General features: G+C 40.5%; 2 protein-coding genes across 2 annotated transcripts in view; one reads left to right on the top strand and one right to left on the bottom strand.

The window, feature by feature from the left end:
* LOC125030446 overlaps positions 1-6,631 on the bottom strand; it is a 19,597-nt gene extending 12,966 nt beyond the window's left edge. Inside the window, exons 1-8 of the mRNA XM_047620484.1 lie at positions 6,537-6,631; positions 5,313-5,367; positions 4,500-4,671; positions 4,402-4,461; positions 3,998-4,079; positions 3,794-3,831; positions 3,587-3,662; positions 3,344-3,408 (exon numbers count right to left, since the gene is read on the bottom strand). Coding sequence (XP_047476440.1) covers positions 3,344-3,408; positions 3,587-3,662; positions 3,794-3,831; positions 3,998-4,079; positions 4,402-4,461; positions 4,500-4,671; positions 5,313-5,367; positions 6,537-6,631 — 643 coding nt within the window. The remainder of the gene's footprint in view (positions 1-3,343; positions 3,409-3,586; positions 3,663-3,793; positions 3,832-3,997; positions 4,080-4,401; positions 4,462-4,499; positions 4,672-5,312; positions 5,368-6,536) is intronic.
* Positions 6,632-20,412: 13,781 nt separating this feature from the next.
* Positions 20,413-27,500, top strand: part of LOC125030748 (pre-mRNA-splicing factor CWC25 homolog) — a 7,930-nt gene continuing 842 nt past the window's right edge. The window contains exons 1-6 of the mRNA XM_047621006.1: positions 20,413-20,662; positions 24,347-24,556; positions 24,964-25,126; positions 25,348-25,508; positions 26,437-26,697; positions 27,084-27,500. The exon at positions 27,084-27,500 is cut by the window's right edge and continues 215 nt beyond it. Coding sequence (XP_047476962.1) covers positions 20,645-20,662; positions 24,347-24,556; positions 24,964-25,126; positions 25,348-25,508; positions 26,437-26,697; positions 27,084-27,500 — 1,230 coding nt within the window. The 5' untranslated portion in view covers positions 20,413-20,644. The remainder of the gene's footprint in view (positions 20,663-24,346; positions 24,557-24,963; positions 25,127-25,347; positions 25,509-26,436; positions 26,698-27,083) is intronic.

The following is a 27,500-nucleotide window of genomic DNA, read 5'->3' as shown; positions in this document are numbered from 1 at the left end:
ACCATAAATAAAGAGATGTACGGAATTCAATACTCAAATAATAAACAAAACAGCTAAAAGGAGACTCGGAATAGGGGGAAATCAAATGTACGCAATAAAGAAACCAGTCGGTGAAGTGTCATATAATAAGAATGAAATCATAAGATTAGTAGAAGACTTTAACAGGAATCTATACAACTCAAATGAACAGCCACGGATAAAAGCGAACGCGGTAACTAGAGACGTACCTAACATCACAATAGAAGAAATAAAAAGAGCGCTTAAAGGCATGAGGAGAGGGAGAACACCAGGTGAAGACGGAATCGATATAGACCTTATAATACGAGGGGGCTTCAAAAAGCTCGTAGAAAAAAATCATAACTAAAAATCATAGGGAGGGATTTTGATTTTAATGTACCTGAACAATCTTGTACTCACGTGTTATAACGTGTTCAAACATGAACCCTTAAATGCAGGTAATAACGCATTCATAAATGTAGGGTCATGAAAGCAACATGGAATCCACCAAAATCGAGGCCAGGAGAAACATTAAATTCATGGTGAAAATCGGTTGGGAGTATAAGCAAATAACTGACGCTCTGGAGCAAGTTTATGGTGACAATACCCCAAAGCAATCAACAACCTACAAATGGATCATTCGGATCAGAAGTGGAAGAAACGAAACTGAAGATGAGCCCCGCAGTGGCAAGCCATCAACGTCAGTTTGTGAGGAAAACATTGATGCTGTTCACGACATGATTGAAAAGGATAGGCGAATAACGAATAACATCTCTGTGAGTTCTGCACACACAATTCTGGTGAAGAGTTTGGGGCTAAGCAAGCTTTCCGCTCGATGGGTCCCTAGGCTGTTATGCCCAGATCATCAGCAAACAAGGGAAGATCTTTCAACGAAAATATGAAAAAGTGGGATGAGGTCTCTGAAGCTTTTCTGCAGGGAATTGTGATAGAGATGAAACATGGCTCTACTAGTACGATCCCGAGGACATTTTTAACAAATGCCTTCTCAACTCCAAAAGCCTGGGAAAATGCACCAATCATTTTGATACATAAAAAGGGGATAGAAAGGGTCTAAAAAACTACCGACCCATAAATTTCCTGTCAGTTACATACAAACTGTTCACAAAAGTCGTCATAACTCGCATCTCTGACAGTCTGGATTCTAACCAGCCTAAAGAACAGGCAGGCTTCCGCAGTGGATTCTCAACACGCTCACACAAATTCTGAAAAGGCATATGACTGTACAAATAACAACAGTACTAAAAGCTATTCTAAGACAGAGATTAGAGGAGGTATATTGTAAGATATTGGAAGATACATACAAAGATGGGACGGCAACCATCAAGCTCCAATCGGAAACCGATAAAATACCAATTGAAAAAGGTGTTAGACAGGGCGATACCGTCTCACCAAAACTGTTTACAGCTTGCTTTGGGGATATATTCAAGAAGCTAGAATGGAACGGGAAGGGTATCAAAATAGGAGACGAATACCTAAACATTTTAAGAATTGCAGAAGATATTGTTCTCTTCAGTGAATCTCCAAATGAAATGCAGCAACTAATAAATGATCTGAATAGAGAAAGTCTGAAAGTGGGACTTAGGATGAACAAGAAAAAGACTAAGATCATGTTCTGCAGTAGAGTTCAGCTCGAACAGATACATGTACAAGGCGAAGCGGTAGAGGTAGTGGACAAGTATATATATCTAGGACAAATTGTACAGACAAACACATCTAGCGAAGAGGAAATTAAGCAGTGCATCAGTCAAGGCTGGATTGCCTTCAGAAGACACAGTAGCATACTGAGAGGTTCCTTGTCATTATGGTTAAAAAGAATAGTCTTTGGCCAATGCATCCTCCCAGTTATGACCTATGGATCAGAAACGTGGACTACAACAAAATTACTGGAGAAGAAACTAGTAAGTGCCCAGAGAGTGATGAAGAGGTTGATGCTGGGAATTAGCACAATAGAACGGATAAGGGTGACATGAATCAGGGAACAGACAAAAGTGGAAGATATACTTGGGAGCATCAAAAAGTAAAAATGACAATGGGCAGGTCATATATGTCGGAGACAGGACGACATAAACCTAAAGAGGGCCAAGGACAAGACCAGTGACAAGATGGTGTGACGAACTAGAAAAGACTGGAACCAAAAAACGTAAGACAAAGGTGGAAAAGATTGGGACAGACCTACATCCTGCATTGGTTTGATTCAGGCTGATGATGATGAAATAAATGTATATGTATATACATGTACACACACACACACACACACACAAACGCACACACACACACACATATATTTATATATATATATATATATATATATATATATATATATATAAATGTATATATAATTATATATATAAATGTATATATATATAAATGTGTATATATTTATATATATGTATATATATATATATATATATATATATAAATGTATATATGTATATATATATAAATGTATATATGTATATATATATATATATATATATATATATATATATATATATATATATATATACGTATAGATAAAAATATATATGACTATATATGCAATTTTCAATACTTTTCAGTATAAGATATTGGTCATACTTGTTTTAAAATGGCTCTCCAACTATGCCATAACTTTTGGCATGTAAGATATTTTTTGTGATATTTTGTTTTTGTGAGATATTAGCTTACTTGGAAAGTTTCAAAAGATTATCATCCATGCAGATCGACCTGCCTCTGAAAACGGATTTGCATTGGAATAATCATTGTTCTCTCTGCGCTTGCAGTGTAGAACAAGATTTTCAAGGCCGTTTAAGATATCATAAATCTTATATTCAAGTTTTCGCATCCACAAACCTTCACATACAGGCGTAGAAAGCTGATTACGTAAAAAAGAAAAAAAAATAAGTTCATAAATGTGATTCCTTTCTAACACAAATCTACGGCAAAATTCAATAGTTATTTAATGCAACTATCACATTTAGATATGCAACAACTGATGGTTGTGCAGGCAAATTCACACATAACTCAAAAAATATCTGTCTTCGAGATGTAAAGCAGAAGACATTTAACATATTTTTGTCTTGCTAAGTTTAAAATAGGAATTATGTATAAACCTGAATGTTTCATCAATTTCCTCTTCACTCACTGATCACATATCATCTCCATGCACACCTTATCAGTTACTTTAAAAATGGTTTCTTTCACCATCCATAGAAATTCTTATTCATAACGCTTCAAGAGAAAATTTATTGGGTATGTTTATTACAGTTGTATGTATCAAGCGTGGAGATGTGGGATTCATATACAATTGGCTTCAAAATGTCTAAACATATATTTTAGGGTTTACCTAGTTGCTGGCAGGTCTTCCTAAACAAATCTGTCCTGTTGACAATCTTCCACCATGCTTGGGATCTGTAAAATAAATTCCTTTGTATACTACAAAAGGGCTATAAATTGATGTGAGAGGCACCTGGTCTTTGGTCTAGTACATTAGCGAATTTCAAAAGCACCGAAGTTTTGGAACGCGGTCAGTTGGCCGAGTTTCGGATCATCTGTCCTCTACTCAGAAGGGAGAATATAAACTGCCAACCTATTACTAGACATAAGAAATGACCCATAGTCCTTGCAGTTTTCAGTGTATATAACCAAAACACTTGCATGATCCTCTGCATTAGGTTATATTAGATGAGGAATAAGATGAACATAGGTATACATACAGAGCATTTTAAGTAAGAATTCAATTGCCAAACATACCTTACTTTCGTCTCCTAAGTCAAGAGATGTAGCATCCCCATACCATTAGCACCATTATCGTACATTATTGCAGACAAGTCTCTAAATTCAGGTGTCAGCTTTAAAATTTATATGGTGTCTGTCTCTAATAATAGTAATTATAATGAACTTAAAAACAAAACTGATTATAGAACACGAACAAGCTGCCGCTAACTTTTTATTTTAAGGTTCTACACCACTAGAAACATAGGGTCCTTCTGCCACCTACAGTTCCTGGAAAACCTTGAATTCCAGCATTTTCATTTTCAGGTCTGGAAAACCTTGAAAAAGTGAAGTTTCTAACAGAAATCCTGGAAAAGTCATGGTAATTTACACTGGGTGACCAAATTTTTTAAACACTTTTTTTTTCATGAAAAGCATCTGTCATGATACAAAATGCAAAAAAATCGTTGTTTCATGTTACACACTAGGTACCGGAGATCTGGTTAGCGTGTGTTTTTTTTTTTCACATACTTCTGTGTACAATTAAAATCACTGCTGTACCATATATTTCCATAGTGGTGAGAGTTTATTGCAGAGTATTGCTTGAAAATATGAATAAAGTTTATGAAAAATGGTTAAGAGATATCTACTTAAAGCTGGTATCATCCACTTTCACCTTTTATTGCTTACCTCTTAAAAACTGGGTGTCAGAAGATATATCTATACTTTTTATATCATTTCTATATTTTCCTGTTGAGGTCAATTTGTATAACAGGATAGTGGCTTACTTTCGAAACATGTTTGATATTCTTCTGTATTAAATCCATTGCTTTCAACGATTCTAGGTGTTGCTCTTGTGCAAATAGTTGAGGAGATATGATTGCCACTTCCATTGACAATCTTGATTTGATAATCACGGAGGGCACGAAGTATATCAGGGAAATTGTGGGGTAAACCAGTCTGAAATAGATCAAATACTGTAGAAAAAAAACATAAAAACCATGAAAAATGCTGAAATCACGTTGTGAAATTCTATAGACATGCACGCCATCTTTGGAAATATACGGGCCGATGCGCCGACTTTCGAATTTATTTTGATATAATCAACGGACATAACGCCACCAAAAGTCCCCCGTGATTACATATGCTCCTAGTCATATACCCCCGTTAGACAAAACTTCCTAACCCAACACTCAACCTAACCTAACACTATGGTATATATTCCCTAGCCTGGGGACTCTGGCCTGTAAGAGTACGTGAGATGGTTTTGGGAGGTCAGCGTAAGGGGTCTTAGCTTGCTGATTTATTTCTGAAGATAGAAATGAGACTCCCCAAGAGACCCCGTGTGAGTGGTGGTGGAGCTGGACCCTGTATGGCTTGGCCTATCTGCCGTGTCTCTCTCCCTTCGTCTTACATACGTGCCCTTTTATGCGGCAGTTCCCTTCGAGGGCGGATGTTTATTCCTGTGCATCCTGCCCAAGGAGAAGGGCAGCTGGTTGGACGGAGGTGTGAAGTGTACCATCCAGTCTTGCTACGTGTTGTTGACATAGCTCGGCCACGCGCAAGGCTCGTCCTCGAGCCGTCTGCAATGCTTGAATCACTGCAGTAGCGCATAGGGATATAGGTTCTGTTCGGTAGCGCATAGGGATGTAGGTTCTGTTCGGTATTTGCAGATGGTTCATGGTGATCCGATGATCCCTAGGGTCGTCGCGTACCATATATAGATAAAAATATAAGTGTACCAGGCCAGTAAAAGAGCTAATAATAATAATATGTTTGTCAATCACCTTCCCAAATTGCAAGAAAAAAATGAGAGCATAACAAGAACAATTTGTCACAAGAAGGGTAATGTGTTAAGTAAGTGGGTGTTAATGACTTGGATTTGTTAGGATTAGCGAATTCAGTAGAGTACCATCATACTGAAGAGAGAGAAATTAATTGGACAAGAATTCCATATCTTTGAGCTAAATAGGCAAGTATATAGGCTTCGAATACATAGGCAGCTGGGCTTGAACTTAATTCTAACAGTGCGCTTTTCGGCTCTTCAATCGTATGAGCCTAAGTGCGCGGCGGGCGCAGTTTTCCATCGTGTACGGCCATGTGCCGGGCATAAAATCAACTTGCGGTAATAATCTAACTGGGCGTCTCGGGCGCTTCAATCGTATGAGCGTAAGTAACTTCTCGGTGCGGCGGTCGCAGGATTTATTCGTTTACGGCCATGAGCCGGGCTTAAAATTATATTTCGGCGACAATAACTATGAAAGACTATATGAAGTATGGTGTCTGTAGTGCATTACCAGTGTTATGATTATTTGCAACAGATGAGACTACCATCAGTCAGATACAGGTTACATATTCACCAATGCCTTAAACTAAAGAAGCAAATTCTAGCTTAGATGAGGATAAGATATCGAACTTCGAGAGGATGTCATGAAAGCGATTTGGTTTCAGTTATAAGTTCTAGGGATGGCACTTAGTAAAATTCATAATCCTAGAGTGAATTCCGTGTTGAGTGGGCAGGTAGGTGTGTAAAGGCTATTTAGACGCCTTAAACATATGGTTAAACAGGAGTATTAAAAAGGGACGGTTGGCTTAACCTCTTTCATTAAGAAGAGTAAGCAAGCACAGATATAGATCACACGATACAAGTCTTGGTAAGGCTGGGTCGCAGGTAGTGCTGGGTGTGCGGTCAGTCCAGAGGGGGCGGACGGCTGGCTCGGCGGACGGCCTTGACCGGACAAACGCTAGGCAGGAACTCACAGGGTTATCCTTGGCATTTTATACCCCGGGAGTGCGCGTGGGGCAGTTATTATTATCTGCCACGCTTGGGTGCGGCCCCTTTGCCCGCTTGGCTTGGGTGCGGCCCTTGCCCACTGTGTGGGCACGCCAGCGTGGCAGCCAGCGAGCATGTGGGAGCCATAGCGTATACATGCTTATGTACACAATATAAGGTGGGTTTTGGCCTAAGGCAGGTAATCGTTAGGTATCTTAAAACTATGTGTGAAAAAGCGAACGATTAGCGTGGGAAGTATAAGGAAATACAGGTGTTGTGAAAGACAGAACGATATACATATATTCATAGACGAAGTAGTAACGAAGCACTTACTTGTAGGGTACAGTATGCAGGTGAACACAATAATATTACAAAGGAAATCGTAGCGGTAAATATGAATAACATAACGGGGAAAAACGAATATATCAATACATAGTTATTTGTTCTAGGAGAAAATGAAATATAATGAACTGCAATGTAAGGGCAGCAATTATAAACATTAGATAAAACACCAATTGAAGAAAAATGTCATAGCAATTAAAATATGGTTAGGGAAGGGGAATGGGGTGTGGTGCTGGTCACTTAGGTTTGATCTCAGTGTGTGACTTCGTTTGTTGTGTTGAAAAAAACAAACAGTGGTGAGAAGTTATGTAGAATATAGTTAGTAGTTTGTGTTCGTTGAGTGGCGTGTACTTTAATTTGAAAGAGAGCAACTTGTTTGTATGGTGTGGGTAGTTATAGGGAGGGCAGTTGTTAATCTGGCACTAATAGGCACACTTACTTTTAATAGTAGCTAGGAAGTATTGGTGGTGCTGAGTAGAATGGCGGCTCCATGGTTGCGGTGACGAGGGTTCGTGAGGACTTGACGAGGTAGATGAGCGGATTGGCGAGTGTGGCAGCGTTGATTGCGGGAACATATCGTCAGTGACTTTGTCAGGAGGGTAGCACAGACGTGAGACGTCAGCACAAAGTAGAAGGGTAGACATGGTACAGGTAGGCGCGATCGAAGAAGACTTGGTAGCGATGGCTGGGCGTTAAAAGAGGCGAGGAAGCACTTCAACAGGAGTAGCTTGTGGGCAGATAAGTGGATCGGCAATAGGCGTCGGCGAGGAACGTAGTGGTAGGTGAATTACCGTCGGCGTTGTGAGGCTCTTGATCACCGCTGCCATCAGATGTAAGCGTAAGAGACCATCGCAAGCCACCAGATGTGAGTGTAAGAGAGATGTTGGGAGCACCGCTGCCCCCAGATGAAAGCGTACGAGAGATGGTCTTGGGCGGTCAATGAAAGGGGTCTTAGCTTGCTGGTTTATTTCTGAAGATAGATATGAGACTCCCCAAGAGACCCCCGTGTCCCCGGGTGGAGGATGAAGTGGTGGAGCTGGGCAGCTGCTTGGACCATCCGGTCTTGCTACGAGTTGTTGACATGGCCTTGGACCCCCATGGTAATATGTATGCCTAGACAGGGGACTCTGCCCACTGGACCCCCGTGTGGTCCACTGACATATTATGGTTTATTGATATTATAAATGATAATAATAACTGGCTTGGGGGAAATAACATACCTTTATACAGTGAAAACAGTTCATTTTTACGTCCGTCGATTGTCTGAATTTTGAATCGCTCTTTTCGACATTTGGGATACTTTATAAGCTTAGTTATCAAACTGGGATGCTTACTATATGCATATTCCTTCTTCGTAACCCTTGTATAGGCCTAAGAATAACCCAGGATCGACATAATACTGAAAACAAAACATTTCTCTCCGACTCTCGTCAAGGTATGGAGTCTCCCGGTGCTGTCAAAAGACTCTGAAAACGCGTATCCGCAGATTATTGTACAGGACTGTATAAATAAATCTTAAAACCTGCAAAGGAAGTATAATGATATTAAAATAGCATGTTAAAAGCTTAAATGTGGAAATGTAGACATTGATAATTACCAGAATATCCTTTTGTAAAGCTTGTAGTAATACATGAACTACTTGTCAGTGTAGAATTCATCCTTGTAATGTAAACAAGCGACGAAAACTGAATGATCTCTGTTCTTTTTCGTGTAGCATCCTTGGGATGCACGCATATTTCCATAGAAGAACTCTTGGTTTGTATCGTTCTCTCGTTACACATAGGTTTTATTATCTAACTCACTACCTCTAACTACATATTTTGTTTCGATAATTGTCATTTATACCGTTTTATGGTATGATTCGTTTTTTCTTGTCTAAGTTGAATTTACAATTACCTCTCAAGGTCTTTTCGAATTGGTGAAAAATTTGTTTCGTGTTCCATTCCTTTTTGCATGCAAATACTCCAGCAAATAATCCCGCCGCATGCTTTCACGCCAGTATTCGAAACATTTGAGACTAACCTCTAATAGTTAATACTATTCACCTTTATGCACATAGTATGTGTCGTTCATAATACACACACACACACACACACACACACACACACACACACACACACACATACATACATACATACACACACACACACACACACACACACACACACACACACACACACATATATATATATATATATATATATATATATATATATATATACATTTATATATACATATATGTATATATGTGTGTGTATATATATGTATATGTATAAATATATATATATATATATATATATATATATATATATTTGTGTGTGTATGTTTATGTGTGTGTGTGTAGCACCTGTAAACAGTTACCATGAAGAATGTACATTATGGAAAAAAAATATTTTGGCTTCGTCCTCAGGGGTCGCCACAACGGAATGATGCGCATCATAGGCTTGTTATTACATCCGTATGCCCTTCCTGCCGCCAACCCTCCCCTTCCCCATTCATGTGGGCAATAAGTACAATTTGTCCCGTTTTTTTTAAATCTTACAAGGAGAAAGAAACCTTACAGCATGCACACCTCACAGACTTCCTTGACTTTAATCAATTTTAAAAGATCTTCGAATCTTCTCCACTGGAAGTAATGGCCAAGGAAGGTCAGTGGACTGGACGAAGATGGCGTTTTAGGCGAAACGGTGCCAGGCGTTGTTAGGGAGCCTCTTGGGTTCTTATAATTTTCATAAGGTAATAAAAACAAATACGATGACTTATTGTTATTATGCCACAACGGGACTTATTGTTTTTTTTGTGCAAAAGAACATCCGGCTTGTGTGGTTTTAAGTCACATTAGAGAGTGACTATTTTTCAACTATTCTGTGCAAGACCAAGAGGATTATGACCTTTTGTTTTTTTTTATAGACTTTTATATAGCTTTAAGTAAGAATATAATCTGTGCTGTTTTTAATTCAGTTTGAAGAGCCCCGATACACACACAAACACACACACACACACACACACACACACACATATATACACACGCGCACTCGCGCGCGTATGTGTGTGTGTTTATATCAATCTGTATGCCTTCACCATGATATGGTTTCATACACCACGACCAACCAATGAGAGAGCGATATTTTTCAGATATATTTCACGTAGGCTGAGATAGAGATTTATATTTCCATTAATTACAAATCATATCGCAAGTTTTTTAATTAAACTTTTTATTATAAAGTTGCATAAAATGTTTTGGTGCCTTTGGTAAGAATATGGTAAGAATTTCCGTGTCCGAGTCATATGACTTTGGTGGGATGTATATCTTCAGAATCATTCTATACCTCTGTGATATTATAGGCTCAGAAATGTCAAAGAAAATGTTATGTATCTTGATTTGTTGATATAATTTAATCAATAACTCAAGTAAATATCCGTGATCATTGGATTTACCCAGTTCTCTGATCTGGAAACGAATCTGTGTGTAATAAGAAATTAAATATTTTGACTGAATCTGAGAATTTAAACTTTCCAAAGCCTTGCAAAAGTAGTCATGTGCTTTTTTTCCTTTTTATTTGAAACTTCCACAATGTTTTGCTTGTAATTAAAAATCATGCCAGCATATTCAGTACATTAATGGCTTTCTATTGATTTTTTATTTTAATGTAAAAGAAAAATAACCAAAATAACTCAAAAAATTATATGCCTGTACAAACTTCCATGATATCGTGTTTAGTAGCAACTGTAATACAACATAAAACAATGCATCAAAGTGTTGGGGTTTTCGGGATGCTACAGAAAAGACCTTGTGTGTGTGTGTGTGTGTGTGTGTGTGTGTGTGTATGTGTGTGTGTGTGTGTGTGTGTGTGTGTGTGTGTGTGTGTGTGTGTGTGTGTGTGTGTGTGTGTGTGTGTGTGTGTGTGAGTGTGTGTGTGTCGTTTGTAACATCTCAAAAACTCCTAACACTTTGATACACTGATACATCCTCAAACATATTTGCCTTTTACGCGCACATTAACGGAACCTGTTGAAACACCTTTTCATGCCTCTACCTTGATACAATATGATACACTATGATACGTTATCGTTTGATTGTTGATATAAAATCATCTGAAAAGATAAAATGTTTCTTTGCCTTTTAAGCAGTATATCAAATGCAAATTCACTCTAAATGGACAATATTTGTAGTAAATAATGACGATCACTGAAACAACACATTACGAATTCTCAGCGTGTCCGAGTCATATGGTGTGATATTGATTTCGGTGGGATGAATATCAAAGATAGGGCTGTGCATGTTATTATAGGAACAAGCCTGTATATGTCAGTGATCATAGGGATAATACGGTTGTCTACGATTCGGACTGTATATGTGTTGCGTTCATTACTTGCAACGTTCCAAGGCTCATTAAAAGTGTGTAAAGGCGTCACTGCCACCGTCCGAGTGGTACGTTCGGGAACGAGTGTATGGTGTAAGAAGGGATGCAAGGTCAGAAGAAGTGTGGAAAGGAGTGACAGAAGTGTGTATGCGCGTGTGTGTGTGTGTGAAGTGTAGTTGTGGAAATGAGCCGAAGTGAGGTAGGCGTGGTTAGAATCCCGAGGAGAGGCGTGTACACTACAGATGCTTCATCTATACTTTAGGGTTTTTGATTGTTGGCCTTGGAAACTTTAAAGCTAAAGTATGTTTAGGCTTTATTCAGCCTTCCTTCTTACAAAGAGTCGGGGACTTATCAAAAGTTGTTATAAAATTGTCTATTTATTTTGTAAAACAAGGCTAAAACGAAAACATGGCACAGTAAAACAAACACAAACACAAAAGACGAAATAGACATAAAACACTGTAGAACACGAATCACAAACATTAAAACGAGAACCACCTTCTCTCAACGATAAGCAACTTAAAAACTTATCTTATATTTCCGAGACCACCTTATCCTGCACACCACAACCACAGTCCAGCAGTTGAAGTGCCCTCGACCTCGGACCGCCCTTCTTGAAGGGCCGGTGGCTTTCCATTGTCACCTCGGCCCGCGAAACTATGTTTTTGTTCTCATAAGACTTGCATATATAAAAACTTACAATATACATTAAAATGTTCTTATAATGATAATAAAAATATCCTTAAAGTTTATTCATAAGATGAATAAAAGTTCTATGAAATAAATAGTAAAAATAAAAAAGAACCATCGTGTACATAGTAAAATAAACTCATAACCTGTTCGGTGTAAAAATGAAAGCAGAAGGTAAAATATTCATAATAAAGTTAAGATAAAATAATAATAAGAAAGACGAATAAAGGTTAAAAGTTTCTTTAGAAGTTCATTTTTGGTGGTCTCTTTTCAAATTAAGGTCTGTGTAAAACACTATGTAGAAAGTTTATTAAAACACGAAAACAAACTAAAACAAAATAAAGCAAATAAAACATTAACAAAGGTGACGATGCCGCACAGGTAAGTCGCTCCAGGTGGGCTTCCCGTTTTCTGTTGCCGCAGCTTCCTCACCGCGCCGGGCATCCTCACCCCCGGGGGATAAAAACAGGGGTTTTGGGAGATCTAGGAGGCGTACGAGGCTGCGAACTCCTCCGTGGAGCGAGGGTGGACGCCGTCCTTCATCTCGTAAGGGGGGAGACGGAAGGCATATGTAGGGGATCGTGGGGGACGTACACAGGCGGTCCACTACAATGAACATGAAGTTCACTCGTGGTGGATACGAAAGATCCAAGCAACATATTTCTACTTTCCATGTGAAGAATAATAGATATAATGAGATTTCTATCCACTTCATTATATGAATTTAAGAAAAATAAGTCGTTCTTTTAGAACTTTGTGTGTCAGTTCAAACTTCGGTGATGCCGTGTTTTCAGCGACCACGAACTAACATCAAACACTGTATCAAAGATTTAGAGGTTCCGGGATGCTACAATAAAGGCCTTCTATATGTGTATACATACATATACACATATATAATATATATATAATATATATATATTCATATTTAAACACACACACATACATATGTATGTGTGTGTGTTTAAATACATATGTGTGTGTATGTGTGTGTGTGTGTCAAAAGACCTTGCTGTTGTGCTTTGGAAGGTGTGTCCAGGTATAGTAGTTGCTGCGCTCCTTCCGTGTCTCCTTATTTGATACAGCCATACTTGTCAGATGGCCATACAGTGCAAAATGTCACTTTTTGGTATAGTCCCGAGAGGTGGTTCGCCTAGCAGACGATGCATACTTTGTTTACAATCACACCTAATGTAGATTACCAAGGAATATTTTTTCGGTATGGATTCTGTCATACGAACGTTTAAAATCAATTGAAACCTAGGGGGTACTTCTTGACTGCTGTATTTTCCAACAGAACCACCTGCCACTGGAATCACCTCGAAGAGGTGCAAAACCTGAGCTCCCTCTCTGAGGTGAACTAGCCTTTGGGTGGCTGGCACACTGGAAAGGGATGAACAAAGGGTTCCAAACATCCCCCCTGGTCTCTCCCCATGGATTATCGCTTACCCACGTGTTTGCCGTGCGTGGCACCCCTGTACACTGCGGAGACAGGAGTCCTGGAGGTTGAACGATGCCTTGCATGAGTACACCTTGTGGCTAGCAACACGCCTCTTTGGTCCCTTATTCCAGCAAGATGGGTAGCCTAACCCTGGTCCGGTCAGGTCAAACGGCTGGTCTCACTTAAGAGGGTAGAGTCAAGCAGTCATGGCGCCGTTGGCATGCAAACAGGTCCCGTGAGTGCCGTTACAATGACTATTGGCTGCGTATACCCTCTCCCCTCCCCTGTGGCTGTTAGACATCAGCTCTAACATACAGCTCCCCCTTGTTGGACTCCGTGGTGGGTGGGGGCGTGAGAGGATGAAATAACTGCTGAATTTCATGGCAAACAATTCACTAAAAACCCAAAACACAGATACAAAAGATGACGAACCATGCAAGGCTCTGGCCATGGCAGTTCACTATGAAGCCTTACATGGCTCCTAGTGGCAAGAGAAAATCCAAAGCACAGGCTAACTCTGTCAGACCTGCTGCTAAAATGGACGACAGAGAACCCATCAATCAAAAATTGTCCAGCAGATGGACTCGTGCTGGCCTCTCCAGGCCTGTACCATAAATCAGGGAGACCTCTGACTTCCCATCAGACGTCCTCCATGACCGAGATGAGAGCACAAGCAGAACCAGCAGCTACTCCCACGACCAGAGCCCAGAATACAAGCCGAAAGGGCGGTCCGAAACGACCAAGGCCGGAGACAGATTCTGATGGAGATTCTGGACCCCCTAGACGTTTCCTTCAGTTCAAGGTCCCCTCTAAGCCTGAAGGCTTCGACAATGTCTAACAACTGGTGTGAGCACTGGAGATGCAGTGAAAAATCCGGTTGTCAGTCCAGGTTGCCAGAGACCAGTGCATGATCATTGTCCCTAAAGACCAAGCTACCCTGAATTCCCTGCAGAAAATGAAGGAAGGGAGGAAAGTGTGTCTCTCACCACTGAATCCCGACGATAGGAGAGTCAAGAGGGCACTACTTGGCTTCGCAGTTTCATATGATGTGGCTCTGATCACATCACACCCACAGGTCATGAGGACTTCCTGAATGTTGAAAGGGAAGACCCCAACCAGGCAAGTCCTGGTGAACCTGAAAGGAGCCCCAACCAATACCCTTGGTCTAAGTAACCGGGGTCCTACAACTTCAGAACTTATGTGCCTGAGCCACTTCGGCACTTCAAAAATATAGTTACCACCAGGTTAGTTGCAAGGCCAAGCCGAAATGCGGTGTCTGTAGCAAGGCACACAAGGAAGGACAAAGAGACACGACAGCCAAATGTCCCAACTGTGCCAGGGGGCATCATGCCTGGAGCCTGGCTTGCTCTGTCAGGATGGAGGCGGCCCTCAGGCGACAAGAGGTTGCTAAAAAGCAACCAGACTTTGTGCCTGCTCCCCCAGGAACCCATGTCTGGAGACAGAACAAAAGGGAAAAGGCTCCTCGACCTCCTAAGAGGAAAGAAGCTCCTCCCCAGCTGATATCTCCAATAAAAAGGAGTTTTCGGCCATTATAAATGTGCAAAACAAGAACCAGAGGAATAAAGGTTCAAAGAGCACTGCAAAAGCCTCCCTAAATGACGATAATCTCCTGCTGACAGCTGTAGTCACTGCAGTAGCAACAGTTTGGGGAGGTCAAGTGAAGAGGCAGTCACAGTTGCCATGACGGCAATGACCCAGACTGTTGCAGTCCTGAAAGGGAGGAAGCTGGACGGAGCCAAACCAGCCCCATTCTCACCACAGGACGAGACTCCCTTCCCTACTCCAACCTTGGCCATGCCCTCACAGACAGAGCCAAAGCAGGTTGAATCTGTGCAGTCAGTGCCAGAACGAGCTGACATTACCTAGGTAAAGCCTACAAAGAAAAAAAGTCAGACAAAGCCTGACAAGAGAAAAGCCAAGCCAACAAAAGTCAGAGCTACCAAAGGCTCTCCACCTCCCAGTAGACCCATGGATAGCCTTACTAGCAACCCAGAAACAGATGAAGATCCCTCAATCAGTGAGGACATCACAATGGAGTTGTCAGACTCAGATATATCCGACTGAATCTGAATGTAAAGACATCTCAGATGTATCTAACACCAAGTAACATCACAATCAAGACATACTTCAGTGGAACATCAATGGCTTCAATACAAAAAATGCCATCACCCATGCAATAGTGTGATCAAGGAACATTGACATTGTCATGCTCCAGGAGACAGTGACAGAAGAGACTGTTCCCTTCTCATGTCTTCATGCTTCCAAACACTGCTGGCAAAAGAGGCTTGATCACCCTGGTCAGAGCAACAATCCCCTACTCTGCAATAGCCGATGCACCGTACTGTGGAGATGATGTTAAGTCTCTTGGTGTTGAGATTCACCTGGCAGGGGGACCCCTCAAGGCTGTAGGAGCCTAGGCATCAGCTAGGTCTATGCTACAGCAGCACAAAACAGTGATCATAGGAGGAGCCTTCAATGCACACCACCCTATTTTGGCTCCCTGCAGGGGACCGGATGCGGCTGGATATCTCATAGCCAATGTGCTTGAGACATTCCCCAAGATCGCTCTTCTCAGTATCCAAAAACCAACGCATGTCAGAGAAGGGGCCATACAAATCAGAACCAGATGGTGTGTCGATGAGACTGTCACAACTGACCACTATGTCACTGTTACTACCTTCATGGATGCTGGCCCAGCCCCAATGCCACAACCAAATCCTAGATGGAAAACAGACAAGGCCAACTGACAAGCATTTCAGAATGCCTTGGCCCCCTGCCTTAGATGCAATGAAGTGTTTGAAGCCAGCCAAACTTATCAATAACATAAATCAAGCAACCTTACAGACCATACCTAAAACTCGGCCTTGGCCCAGGAGTTACAAAGACAACTGGTACTTTAATGACAACATTAAGGAGGTCAACCACAGAGTGAACCTGTGCAGAAAACAATTCCGAAGACAAAGAAACCCTGACAACCTAGCTCTCCTAAGGGAAGTTATTAGGGATTCCAAGGAAACTGCCAAAAGAGTCCGGCAGGAAAAGTGGCTGAAATGGTGCGAGTCCTTTGACCACCGAACCACCCTTACTGAGCTGTGGCAATGGGTCGGGCAAGCTACCAGCCGTTCAGATATACACACCACGATCCTCAATCAGTGGCAAACAGACTGGTGCACAAGTTCTCTGCGAGAACAAGCAGCAACAGTTTGTCAGCCAAACTGAGGGCAAACCAAAAATCAGGCAGACTTTCTCATATCAGAGAAAGGGCAGCCAAACTCAATAAATCAGATGTTATCTTTTCTCTGAAGGAACTAAGAAAAACCTATAAAAACAGTTCTCACCCAGCCTAGGGTTCTGATGGGATCTTGTACCCCATCATTTCCCATCTAGGATTGGCAGGTGAACTTGCATTCCTGCAACTCATCAACAAGTCCTGGGAAACTACCATAGTTCCCATCCCAAAACCAAGGAAATAGCACCCTAACTCTCTCCTCGGCTGTTTGGGCAAGACGGCTGAAAGGATGGTACTAAGCATGAGCACAGCACACAGCATATCCACATTCTTAAGCACAATTAGTACTGTCACATCTGGGTTAGTATTCCTAGACCTGGAGAAGTCTTTTGAATTAGTAAGTCCTCTTGCTATTCAGGAGGCCCTGAATCAGAGAAAAGCTCTTGCTCTGGATAGGTGACTATATCAGGAACAGAACAGCCAAAGTCAGATTTCATGGTCACCTATCACAACACATGCCACTAGAAAATGGAATGCTACAGGGTGGGGTCCTCAGTCCAGTCCTTTTCAACACCCTGTCCTGTATCCTCAACATACACCTCTCAGTGGGGGTGCAAGATCATCTCCTATGTACACAATCATGCTATCATCTCTACTGGATCACACTGCCTAAGAAGAGCCCAGCATTGTCTGGACCTTGTATCTAAGGAGTGCTGTAGGACAGGACTAAAGAACTCAGCAGCTAAATCAAAAGCCAAGGCTCTGGGACACAATGTTCAAGGCACAAATCTATGTATACAGGGAATGGACCTAGAGTGGGTCCAGGTCTTCCAATACCTTGGGGTAAGGATCCTCAGACCCTCTCCTTCCAAAAGGAGGTCCAATACCTAGTTAACCGAACCAAAGAAAGACTGTCTGTCATGAGAGCAATGACTGGGAGTCACATAGGAGCTAGACATAAAGTACTATGATCAATTTATGTATATGCCGTCTGACCCATTGTGGACTATGCTTCTGTCGCCCTGATTGCCACAAAGCCAATATTAAGAGAAAAATTGAAGACAGTTCAAAATGAAGCTACCAGGATCATTCTGGGTGCCCCAAGGTGGACGAAGATCCTCAACCTTCTCATGGAAGCAAACCTTCTCCCCCTGGACTCACAAATTCATATAATGGCAGTACAGTTCCTTTCAGAGGTCATCCAAGCACCCAGGAATACAAGCATGAGCCAAAAATATTCAGACACCTCAAACAAGATCATGAGCTCTTTGCAAATAATTTCTGGCTGTCACACACAGCCAGGGTGTTGATACACTATCAGCTCAAAGAGCAACTACTTGCCAAGGGCATGGACTCCCCTCACCCAGACTTTATTGAAGCCCCGCCATGGGCACAAACCTTGATCGAGTTCTTTGTTATGAGCTTGTCAAGGAGAAAGAATCAATGCCCCATGCCTAGTGTAAAGGTAGAAGCTGTGAGCGTCATTGCAGCCATCACTCCTCCGGGTAGTAGAACCTACTTCAAATATCATGGTGAGCCGAACGCCACCCTGTTATATTACTTACGGACTTGTGAGCACACACAATTTCTGAGACAGGGACCCCCCACAACAGCCAAAAGGCTGGCAAAGAGATTGTGCCGCATGCTTACATTATGACCTGCTGGCAATCCCGTCACCACGGTAAACATCGAGTGTCAGAGAACAAAATGAGACAACCCTAAATAGTTGACACAGTATACAGAAGGCCCGACGAAAATAAATCTTCGTAAATCTCAATCAATCCAATGGAGCGCAAGGAAGGCCAAAAGCAACGCATGTGGAAGGGATTAGTCGACGTTCCTGCCGCACATATGTGTTCCATGACTCGCTCCTTTATAGTAACCCACTGAGTTCTAATGCCTGCTATACTTGTGTTTTTGTGTGGATTGATCCATTTTCCCAAAGTCTCTTGGTCAATCTGGCCATTGTAGTGTTGCCCTTTCCGAGCTGTGTATCAAGCGACAGTGGACTCTAGGTAGATAAACGTGTGTGTACATACATAAATGCACAGATATATATATACCATATGTATTTGTGTATACATTTACATATTCATACACACACACACACACACACACACTGTAACAGGCTCAGAGCCATATTATCATGGTTGTGACTGGTTGGGTAGTGATAGTGGTTAAACGGCTTGACTCTTTATTAAGGAAGAGTACAACACAGTTAAATGGAACACACGAGACGATGTCTTAGTGTAAGCGCTGTGCGTGGTGTCGCATGTCCGGCCACCCAGCCCTGGGGGCCGGAGGCATGTGTGATGATTCTGAATTGACATGATGGTTCTAAATTGACGTGGTCTATTGGTCTCATGGCTTACATAAATCGTGCTTATGGATAAGCCATATTGCTCGTCACCTACTCAAGCCTCGCCCTCGAGGCACCTTAAATTGGCCTAGAGGGGTGACCCATATTTGGCTGGTCCTGATTTAGTGGTCATCTCGTTCTGCGGTGTCCTTGGTCCATCTTCGTGGCTGCTCGCCCTTGTCATCCTCTTCTTCTTCCTGGTCCTTGGTGTAATCCATTCGTCCTCGAAGGCCTCGCGCAGGTCCTCCTTGCCTCCGGACTCCTCTAGATTTCGTCGTAGCCCTCGTCCAGGTATAACCCGGCCACACGTCCCACAGATCTTCCAGGTCCTTCTCGGCTGCGTGCTCGTCCAGACGTCCTCATAACCTTTATACGGATCTAGGGGCGTCTGGGCAGGCGGCGTCCTCACCGGCATCATAGGGTGGCTGATACCTGCGCCGACGAGCTCCTGGAGTTTAATTGGATCTGTGGGCATCAAGGAAGGCGGCACCCTTCCACAGCATCCTAGGGCGACTGGTACCTGCGCTGGCGAGTTCATGGTCCTTCGGCAGGCGGCGCCCTTCCATTACTTCCTGGGCGGCTTAATACCTGCACTGACAAACATCCTGGTCCGCTGGCCTATGGCAATCTTCCGGTGATTGCCTTCTCACAACATCCTAAGGTGACCGTTTCTGCAACAGGGTCCTCCTTCGATGCCATGTCGGATATCATCGGTCCAACTGCTATGTTTAGCCTAGAATCATTTTAAGCAGTGGTTTTCATGCAGACAAATATCAAAATTGTTTCGAAAGTAACCCACTATCCTCTTCTACATAATGACTACCGAAACTATGCTATGGATGTTTTCAGCTACTCATGTGTGTATGTATACCGTGTACTTATGTACACGGTATACATACACACACATTCATGTATACATATATACACACACACACACACACACACACAAACACACACACACACACACACACACACACACACACACACACACACACACACAAACACACACACACACACACACACACACACACACACACACACACACACACACACACATATATATATATATATATATATATATATATATATATATATATATATATATATATATATATATATATGAGTGCTTCTCTTCTCCAAATCTTCAGACCTGAAACTGAAATTGGGGTAGATTTCGAAATTGGTGCTTCACTTTTTAATTAATCTACTAAATGCATTGTGGGTTTATCTACTATAATATCAAGACGGTAGAGTGGTTTGCTATTTGATAGTTGATATTTCACGTTGTAAATTTGTTATATTCTCTCAAATTTTTCGTTATACTTGTAGCTTCTAAATTGCACCCAAAAGCTATAGTGCTTGAATACCACGACATACATGATATGATGTAACTATAATGTAGGACACGCTAAAGACAAAATATAATTCGCAGTCGCCGATTCGCAAGGTTGCGTCGCGCGAACGAACACGCAAATCCGCGCAGACGGTTGAATCCGCGAACGGCCTCTTGTTTACGTTTGGGGAGACATCGGTGTGGATATTTCTACAGCGGCTAAATATGATTGATTACATATGAGCTACAAAGAAAATCATAAGAAAAGGTTCCGGGTGACATAGACAATATTTTAGTCTAAAACCTTATAACAGAAGGAAAAGAAGATCTTGGCGAGGACGGGCTCGGCGCCAGGCATCGGATTCAGGCTGTGCATTTTCCACCATGGGAGGGGGAGATCTTGTAAGTATTTCCCAGGCATTCTAAAATTGTCAAAATTTACCTTCGTTTTATATACCAGTAATAAGGAGTTTATCGTAATAGGTAAATTTTCATCACATCTTCACCTTATCTGTGGCTCCTACCGTTATCAGTAAACAGCGCAACATGAGTAGCTGAAAACATCCATAGTATTGTTTCGGTAGTCATTATGTAGAAGAGAATAGGGGGTTACTTTCGAAAGAAGTTTGATATTTTTCTGCATGAAATCCACTGCTTACAACGATTCTAGGCATTGTACCTTGTGCAATCTTGATTTGATAGTCCCGATAGCAGGGGAGGGCATGAAGTATATCAGGAAAATTATGGGGTAAAACAGGACCCCCGTGGTTGTTAAACAAAACGGCCTAACCCGACTTCCAACCTAACCTAACACTGGTATATATCCCCTAGCCAGGTGGCTCTGCTCCCTGGACCCCCGTGGTAACATATACGCCTACCCAGGGGGGCTATACCTAGAATTCACTCTCGCAATGTAAACAAGATGAGCGACTTAACCAAAATTGAGGGATCTTCTGTTTTCTTTTATGTATAGCACCCTTGTAGGTTTCATTACCCAACTCTGCCACTACCTTATACTACATATTGTCTGTTTCTATGGTAATTGTCACCGAAAGCAATGCTACCTCCAGAGACAAAGTCCCAAAATCAGTGTTTATATATTTCCTCTACCCAACAGTCTTGGGGGGGATGCAGGTGGAATCATGGGTTGAAGGGCAGGGGGGATGATGGATGTTACTTGATGTGAATAGGAACCTGCAGAAATTGAAGAAAATGATTCATGAAATGGTAAAATGTAAATTTTTGAAAACCCGAGCCAATGGTATGTTAATAAAAGTGATGCAGTACTGATAGAATAATATTTAAATATATAATCAATCATACCTCATGTCACTGACCACAGAAGTTTGTAGGTCCTGCCCTGGCAAAAACTTAAAGGAAACTGAGGAAGTGATTGACAGTGTGTATTATAATGATATAGGAAGCAGTTAACCCCATGGTGACGGGTGTAGAAAATGAAAAAAAAAAAACTCTACGCTCTGGCGAACCATGGCAACGCACCGACTTTGAGCGCGTGAGTTCGGTACATCAAGCCGAATCACTGCCTCGGAGCGTTTTGGCACGTTGCCGCGGCGTACGGCCGCATGCCACATTCCGAGCGGTTTGTTTTGACGCCTATAGTGACCCGTCGGGAAGGGGTTAAGGCAGACAAGCAGTAATGTCGTTAATTAATCAAAAATGGATAATAGAAATGATAAGAAAAAAATACAAAAATGCATATACATTTGAGATGGCAACCATAGAGATCTAGCAGCATCAAAAGATGAGAGAAAAGGTTATTAGAAATATGAGAAAATGATGATGAAAATAGAAAACTAATTGGGAAGGATTTCCAGGTTTATCAACAGAAAATGCATCTCTTATGGTCAACAGAGAACGCTATCATTGTAGAAGATGTATAAAATGGATCTATAGAAAACAAGATATTAAGGACTCTGGCTATGTGATGGTGTTGTGGGCTTAGTCCCTGAGCGGCAATATGCAGCGAATATTTTCGTAATTTCCTGGTAAATACAAGACTGCAGCAGATAAACCTGTATTGATTCCTACTCTATTTTTTATGCCCTATAAGATGGCAGTGTCCATTTTTCTCTGTCTCTGTGTGTTGCTCTCGGTAACATTAACCGATTCAGTTTCCCACAGCCAAATGTTGCAAGTTAAAAATTTGTCTGTAATGGTTAGAATAACAGAAAATAAGTCTTTTGGTCGATGGAATTATACTAAAGAACCCTCCAAACCCCCACATTCTTGGCCCTGATAGCAGCAGAGGGCATAAAAGAGACATTGTGGGCTATAATATGAATACTATACACAGAATCAGTCACTACCTCAGGACCATCATGTGGGACCACATGACGCCAAATTTGTCCGATGCTTTATCCTTCCGTGAAAACATGGAGGATTCTTTGTTTTCCTGGCAAGGGGTTGAGGAGCAGCAACCCTCCAGGAGGGGGGGTCACAGGGGGTACAGGCCCCTGTAGTAGACACTGTTGTGATTGATTCTGTGGAAATTATTAATATATTACCCCACAATTTCCCCAGTACCTTTCATGCCCCCCTCTGCTATCGGGGTTTGGGGGGGGGGGGGGTTCCATGGCATGATTTTGATATATTTGGATGGTAGAGAGTTAGAGAAATCCATCAAGACGATAATCACAATCAGGTATGCAGTGCTATTCCAAAAGATTACCTAAATAAGCTACACACTGATATGTGAAGTAACTGGCACAGGAAAGGATTAACATCAGAAATTAAGAAAATAGGTTGCAATTACTGCCTTATGAATAAAGTAATAGGGACTTGATCTCAGGGGGGGGGGGGGGGGGTCGCTTCTGGAACAGTTACTAATACTTTCATTTACATCATTTGTGATGGAAAACAACAGATTCACTTATTGCAGTGTGGAAAATTGAAACAATAGATAATTGCAAGATTGGAGGGCTTTGTGAAACTAAAAATTACCCATACTTTAGGCAAAAAGACAAAAAAAAATTTAGGATGGAGTTCATGTGTTTTTTAGCATCTTATTGCAAACTTTTACTGAGATAATACATTTGGGGATTTAAGGGGGTACAGGCTGTAGAGAAAATAGGAGAATAGTGTGCAGGAGAGGGGACATTGCAAATCCTAATTGACTGGATCGCAGTGCATGTTTTTCAGTTTCCACTTTATTTCATATTTTGATTTTACTCAGAATATGAAAACCCACCCAGGAATCCTGGATCCCAAAGAATAGCCCTGAGCTAGTTGCTGGACTATCGTCTTCCCAGAGATGCAATCCTTTTAGGAACTATTGCTTTACTTATGATTAGGATTGTCATGATTAATATTATCAATTTTGATTGTTTATAATCAGAGTTAAATTTTTGAAATATAATGAAAATGAATTTAAATTGATTTTAGATAAGGTTTATTAGAAGCTTTTGAAATATGTTTAACAATCTTTGATATAGTCCAATGCAGATTGATATATTAAGTCACAACACAGCATAAAGTAATTTCTTCCTAAAGCATAATTTTTACTAGACCTCTTTTCAAGTTTTTGACTTATTCTGTCAAAAATTGAAATCCATGATAAGAACTATACTGTCTGTACAAAATGACATAACTATTCTATATGATACAATCCTTTATTTCCTAAATCTTGAAATCACAAGTATCAAATTCTTAGTTCTATGTCACAGTCATACAAATATCATTAATTTGGATTTTGCACATTTTTTGATTAGCTAATTGTGTTTGTCAAATTCATGAAGATTATTTTGATTTTATTCAAAGAAAATAAACAGTAACATTATATACAATTTAAAGAAAATATAATAAATCTCATTATTATCAAGGATTTAATCGTTTCATTGATTACCTGCCACATGACTGCAACCTGTTTCAGGGCATACTGTCCCAAAGTATGTTAACAGTTTGAAATACAAGCAACTATTATAAGAATGCCAGTAGAAGTTAATTAGATTAGGTCAGTGCTACTTGGGGAGCTGGTAAACAATAATTTTTCACAAAAATTATTTAAAAAAAAATAGATTCTCTTCAGGCTGAGGCATAAAAAAAAGTAAATAACACAATTTTTTGCAGAATTTGAAAAAGTCATGGCATCCAAGTACTCTGAAGAACCAGGAACGAGTATGGAAGGCAGAACAGCAGAAAGCAGAAGAGGACCGCAAAATGGCAGAATTGCAGCGGGAACTAAAGGAAGAAAGAGAAAGAGAATTGCTCCAAAGAACAGCAGAAGAATCTGGGGCTGTGGAAAAGAAGGGAGATGCAAAGCTAGACTGGATGTATAAGGTATGAAAGTTATGGTAATTGAACCCTTCAATTATAAACTTGTAGTGGAGATTTTTCTTTCATTCTCTCTTTTTTTCTTTTTTTCCTTTCTTGCTCTTCTTTTTTTTTTCTGTTTTTCCTTTCTTTCTTTCTTTCTTTCTTCCGTGGTATTGAAATATTGCTCATCTCTGTATGGCAGAATTTATGGAATGTATTTCAACCCTCTCATTAGTTAAAAAGAAAAAATCAGTAACGAGAACCATTTCAGCCAAAACAAAATTTTATTTTTCAATCAAATTCTTTGAGACCTATTCTTCAGTAGATTTAACAGACAATTTATTTATATAAAACTTACAAGTAGTAAGACTGTAACATTAGTACCTCTAATAGATCAAACTGCATTGATTTCCCAAATGCCTCTCTCCCAGGGCCCTGGTGGACATGTGAGTCGTGAAGAGTACCTGCTTGGACGCAAGATTGACACTGCCTTTGACCAGATGGTAAAGATGGAAAATGAGGAGGGAAGGGAAGACACAAGCAGCGCAAGTGAAGCCCCTCAAAGCAGCAAACCAGCTTACACAATAGAGCATGGTGTGTGAACAGTATAAATTTTGAGAATTATATTTGTTACTTCTGATTTGACCTTTGTATACTCAGTTTCTTTTACGATATTGCCACAAATGCATGTATGTAATGAAACAGATTATATATAGGTTTTTATTTCATACATTACTTTTTACCGGATGTTAAGATTTTATAGAGATTACATGCAAACCAAGATGAAAACATAATTTCTCAATGTCAATTTTCAGAGATCAACCCTGAGTCGGTAGTGCGTCGGGATGGAAACATGCAGGTAGACATGAAAAGGAAACTTATGGAGGATCCTCTTCTGCTGATCCGTCAGAATGAAGAAGCCACCAGACGGCAAATTACAGACAATCCAGTGAAGATGAAACAACTTCAGCAACTTGTAAGACTCAGATATTCATGTTGTCTATGCTGCTCTTGTCTTGAAAGTTACCAGCCGTAGTCTTTTTGATTGTGATCTCTTTGTTAGAGGATACATTCTTGGTAAATTTAATTAAAAGTAGAACTTCAAAGAGAGAAATAAATGGTGTTTTCAGAGTTCATTGCAACATCTGAAAATATGAATAAGATTCAATAATTCTTCAAATCAGTGCATGCAGTGAACATTGGATATTATCTACATTTTCTTTTGACACCAAGATCATGATCACCCATTTTGTAATGCGAGACAGCCATGACAGTTGTTACCAGAGGTATCTTCTGATTTCTATTTATTTAATTATTCATAATTTGGAATACTTATGTAAGCACCAGGTGAGTAGTAAAGTTGCTTGTCAAAGGTTACCTTACTCATAATTATCAGCATGCTAGTTTAAAAGTGATTGCAATATGAAGTTAGGACAGTTACCGATAAACAGGGAATATCCGTAAAAGATTTATCACCACTTGTGCAACCTTGCTGCCAACCCCTTCTTATAACCCTTGGCTCTTTTCAGCCATTTTCAGTGTATGAAAATACCCAAGATCAGTTAAGGGTATCAGACAAGGTGTGACCTAAGGTCTTATACCCTTAGGATGCAGTTAACATCTCTTAGTAAAAGGAAAATCAATCAGTTCCATAGATAAAACCCACTTTCTTTTGTATCTCCCCCCCTCACCTAATATCACACAGTTTGGTGAATTTATTGATTTCTGTTGATGAAAAACATACAGAGCATATTTGTACATATTAAACATTTTCAGATATTAAACATATATTTGTTATACTGGTAAGATTGATCTTTTTTACAAGTCATTTGAAGGTAAATTATCACTTTAGAAATTCTGTGATATTACATTCTGCAAAATTGTAATCTTGTCTCCATATTCAGATATCAGCAATAAAAACAAAGAAAAAGAAAAGGCACGCAAGTAGCAGCTCTAGCAGTGAGAGCAGCAGCAGTAGTAGTGATTCGTCCGATTCAGAATATGAGAAAAGGAAGAAGGAAAAGAGAAAGAAACGGAAAGATAAGAAGAAGAAGAAAAAGAAGAGCAAAAAGAAGAAAGCAGCTAGTGAAAGTGAAAGCAGTGATAGCTCAGATGAGGAAAGGAAAAGAAAACAGAAAAAAAAGGAAAAGAAAGCTAAAAAGAATGTAAGTATTTTTCTTACTTTGTTAAGCCAATGGTCGCAGATGACATGATATACATTTCATGCCCACTGAACTTTGTTTTATTAATTGAGTTTATACATGGATAGCTCCTGAAGTACCTAGTCACCAAGGAGTCAGTTATTACTTCTACCCATATCATTGGTTTAAAGGTATGTGGAAATCATGCATGGCCTATTTATTGACTCCTTGGTGGCTGAACACTTGTGGAACCATCTGTGAGCATTCAGATTCACAAAAAACTACAGTGGACATTATATAAAACTATGATGAAGACTAGTAGGAGGCATGTACAGAGAGAACACAAACAGATACAACAGGATAGAAGCAAAACAAGTGGTTAATTGATAAACATCTCTTTTTTTTTTTAGTCTGAAAAGAGGAAGAAATCCAAGAAGAAGGAAGAATCAGAAAGTGAACAAGATACAAGTAATAAACATAATAGTTATTCAAACAGAGAAGGAAATCAGACCTCGATGCAAAAGGGTTATGGAAGAAACACTGATAAAGAGTATAGTCCAGACAGAGGAGCAAGGAAGTTCATTAAGCACCGAGATACTGGGAGAGGAGATAGTTATGTGGAAATGAGAACAGAAAGGAACAGAGAACTGGACAGAGAGAGAGAAGAGATGAGGAGAGGAAGCAGGGATAGAAGAAGAGAAAGAAGCAATGAATATGTATCAGACCGACGAGGTAGAAGCAGAGATAGGAGTAGGGAAAGAGGAAGAAGGGAAGATAGATTCAGGAAGTCCAGAGGCCATACCAAGAGCAGGAGCAGAAGTAGGGAT

This window comes from Penaeus chinensis, chromosome 11 (assembly GCF_019202785.1).
Source record: "Penaeus chinensis breed Huanghai No. 1 chromosome 11, ASM1920278v2, whole genome shotgun sequence".
Taxonomy (NCBI): domain Eukaryota; kingdom Metazoa; phylum Arthropoda; class Malacostraca; order Decapoda; family Penaeidae; genus Penaeus; species Penaeus chinensis.
This window is presented reverse-complemented; position numbering and strand designations above follow the sequence as displayed.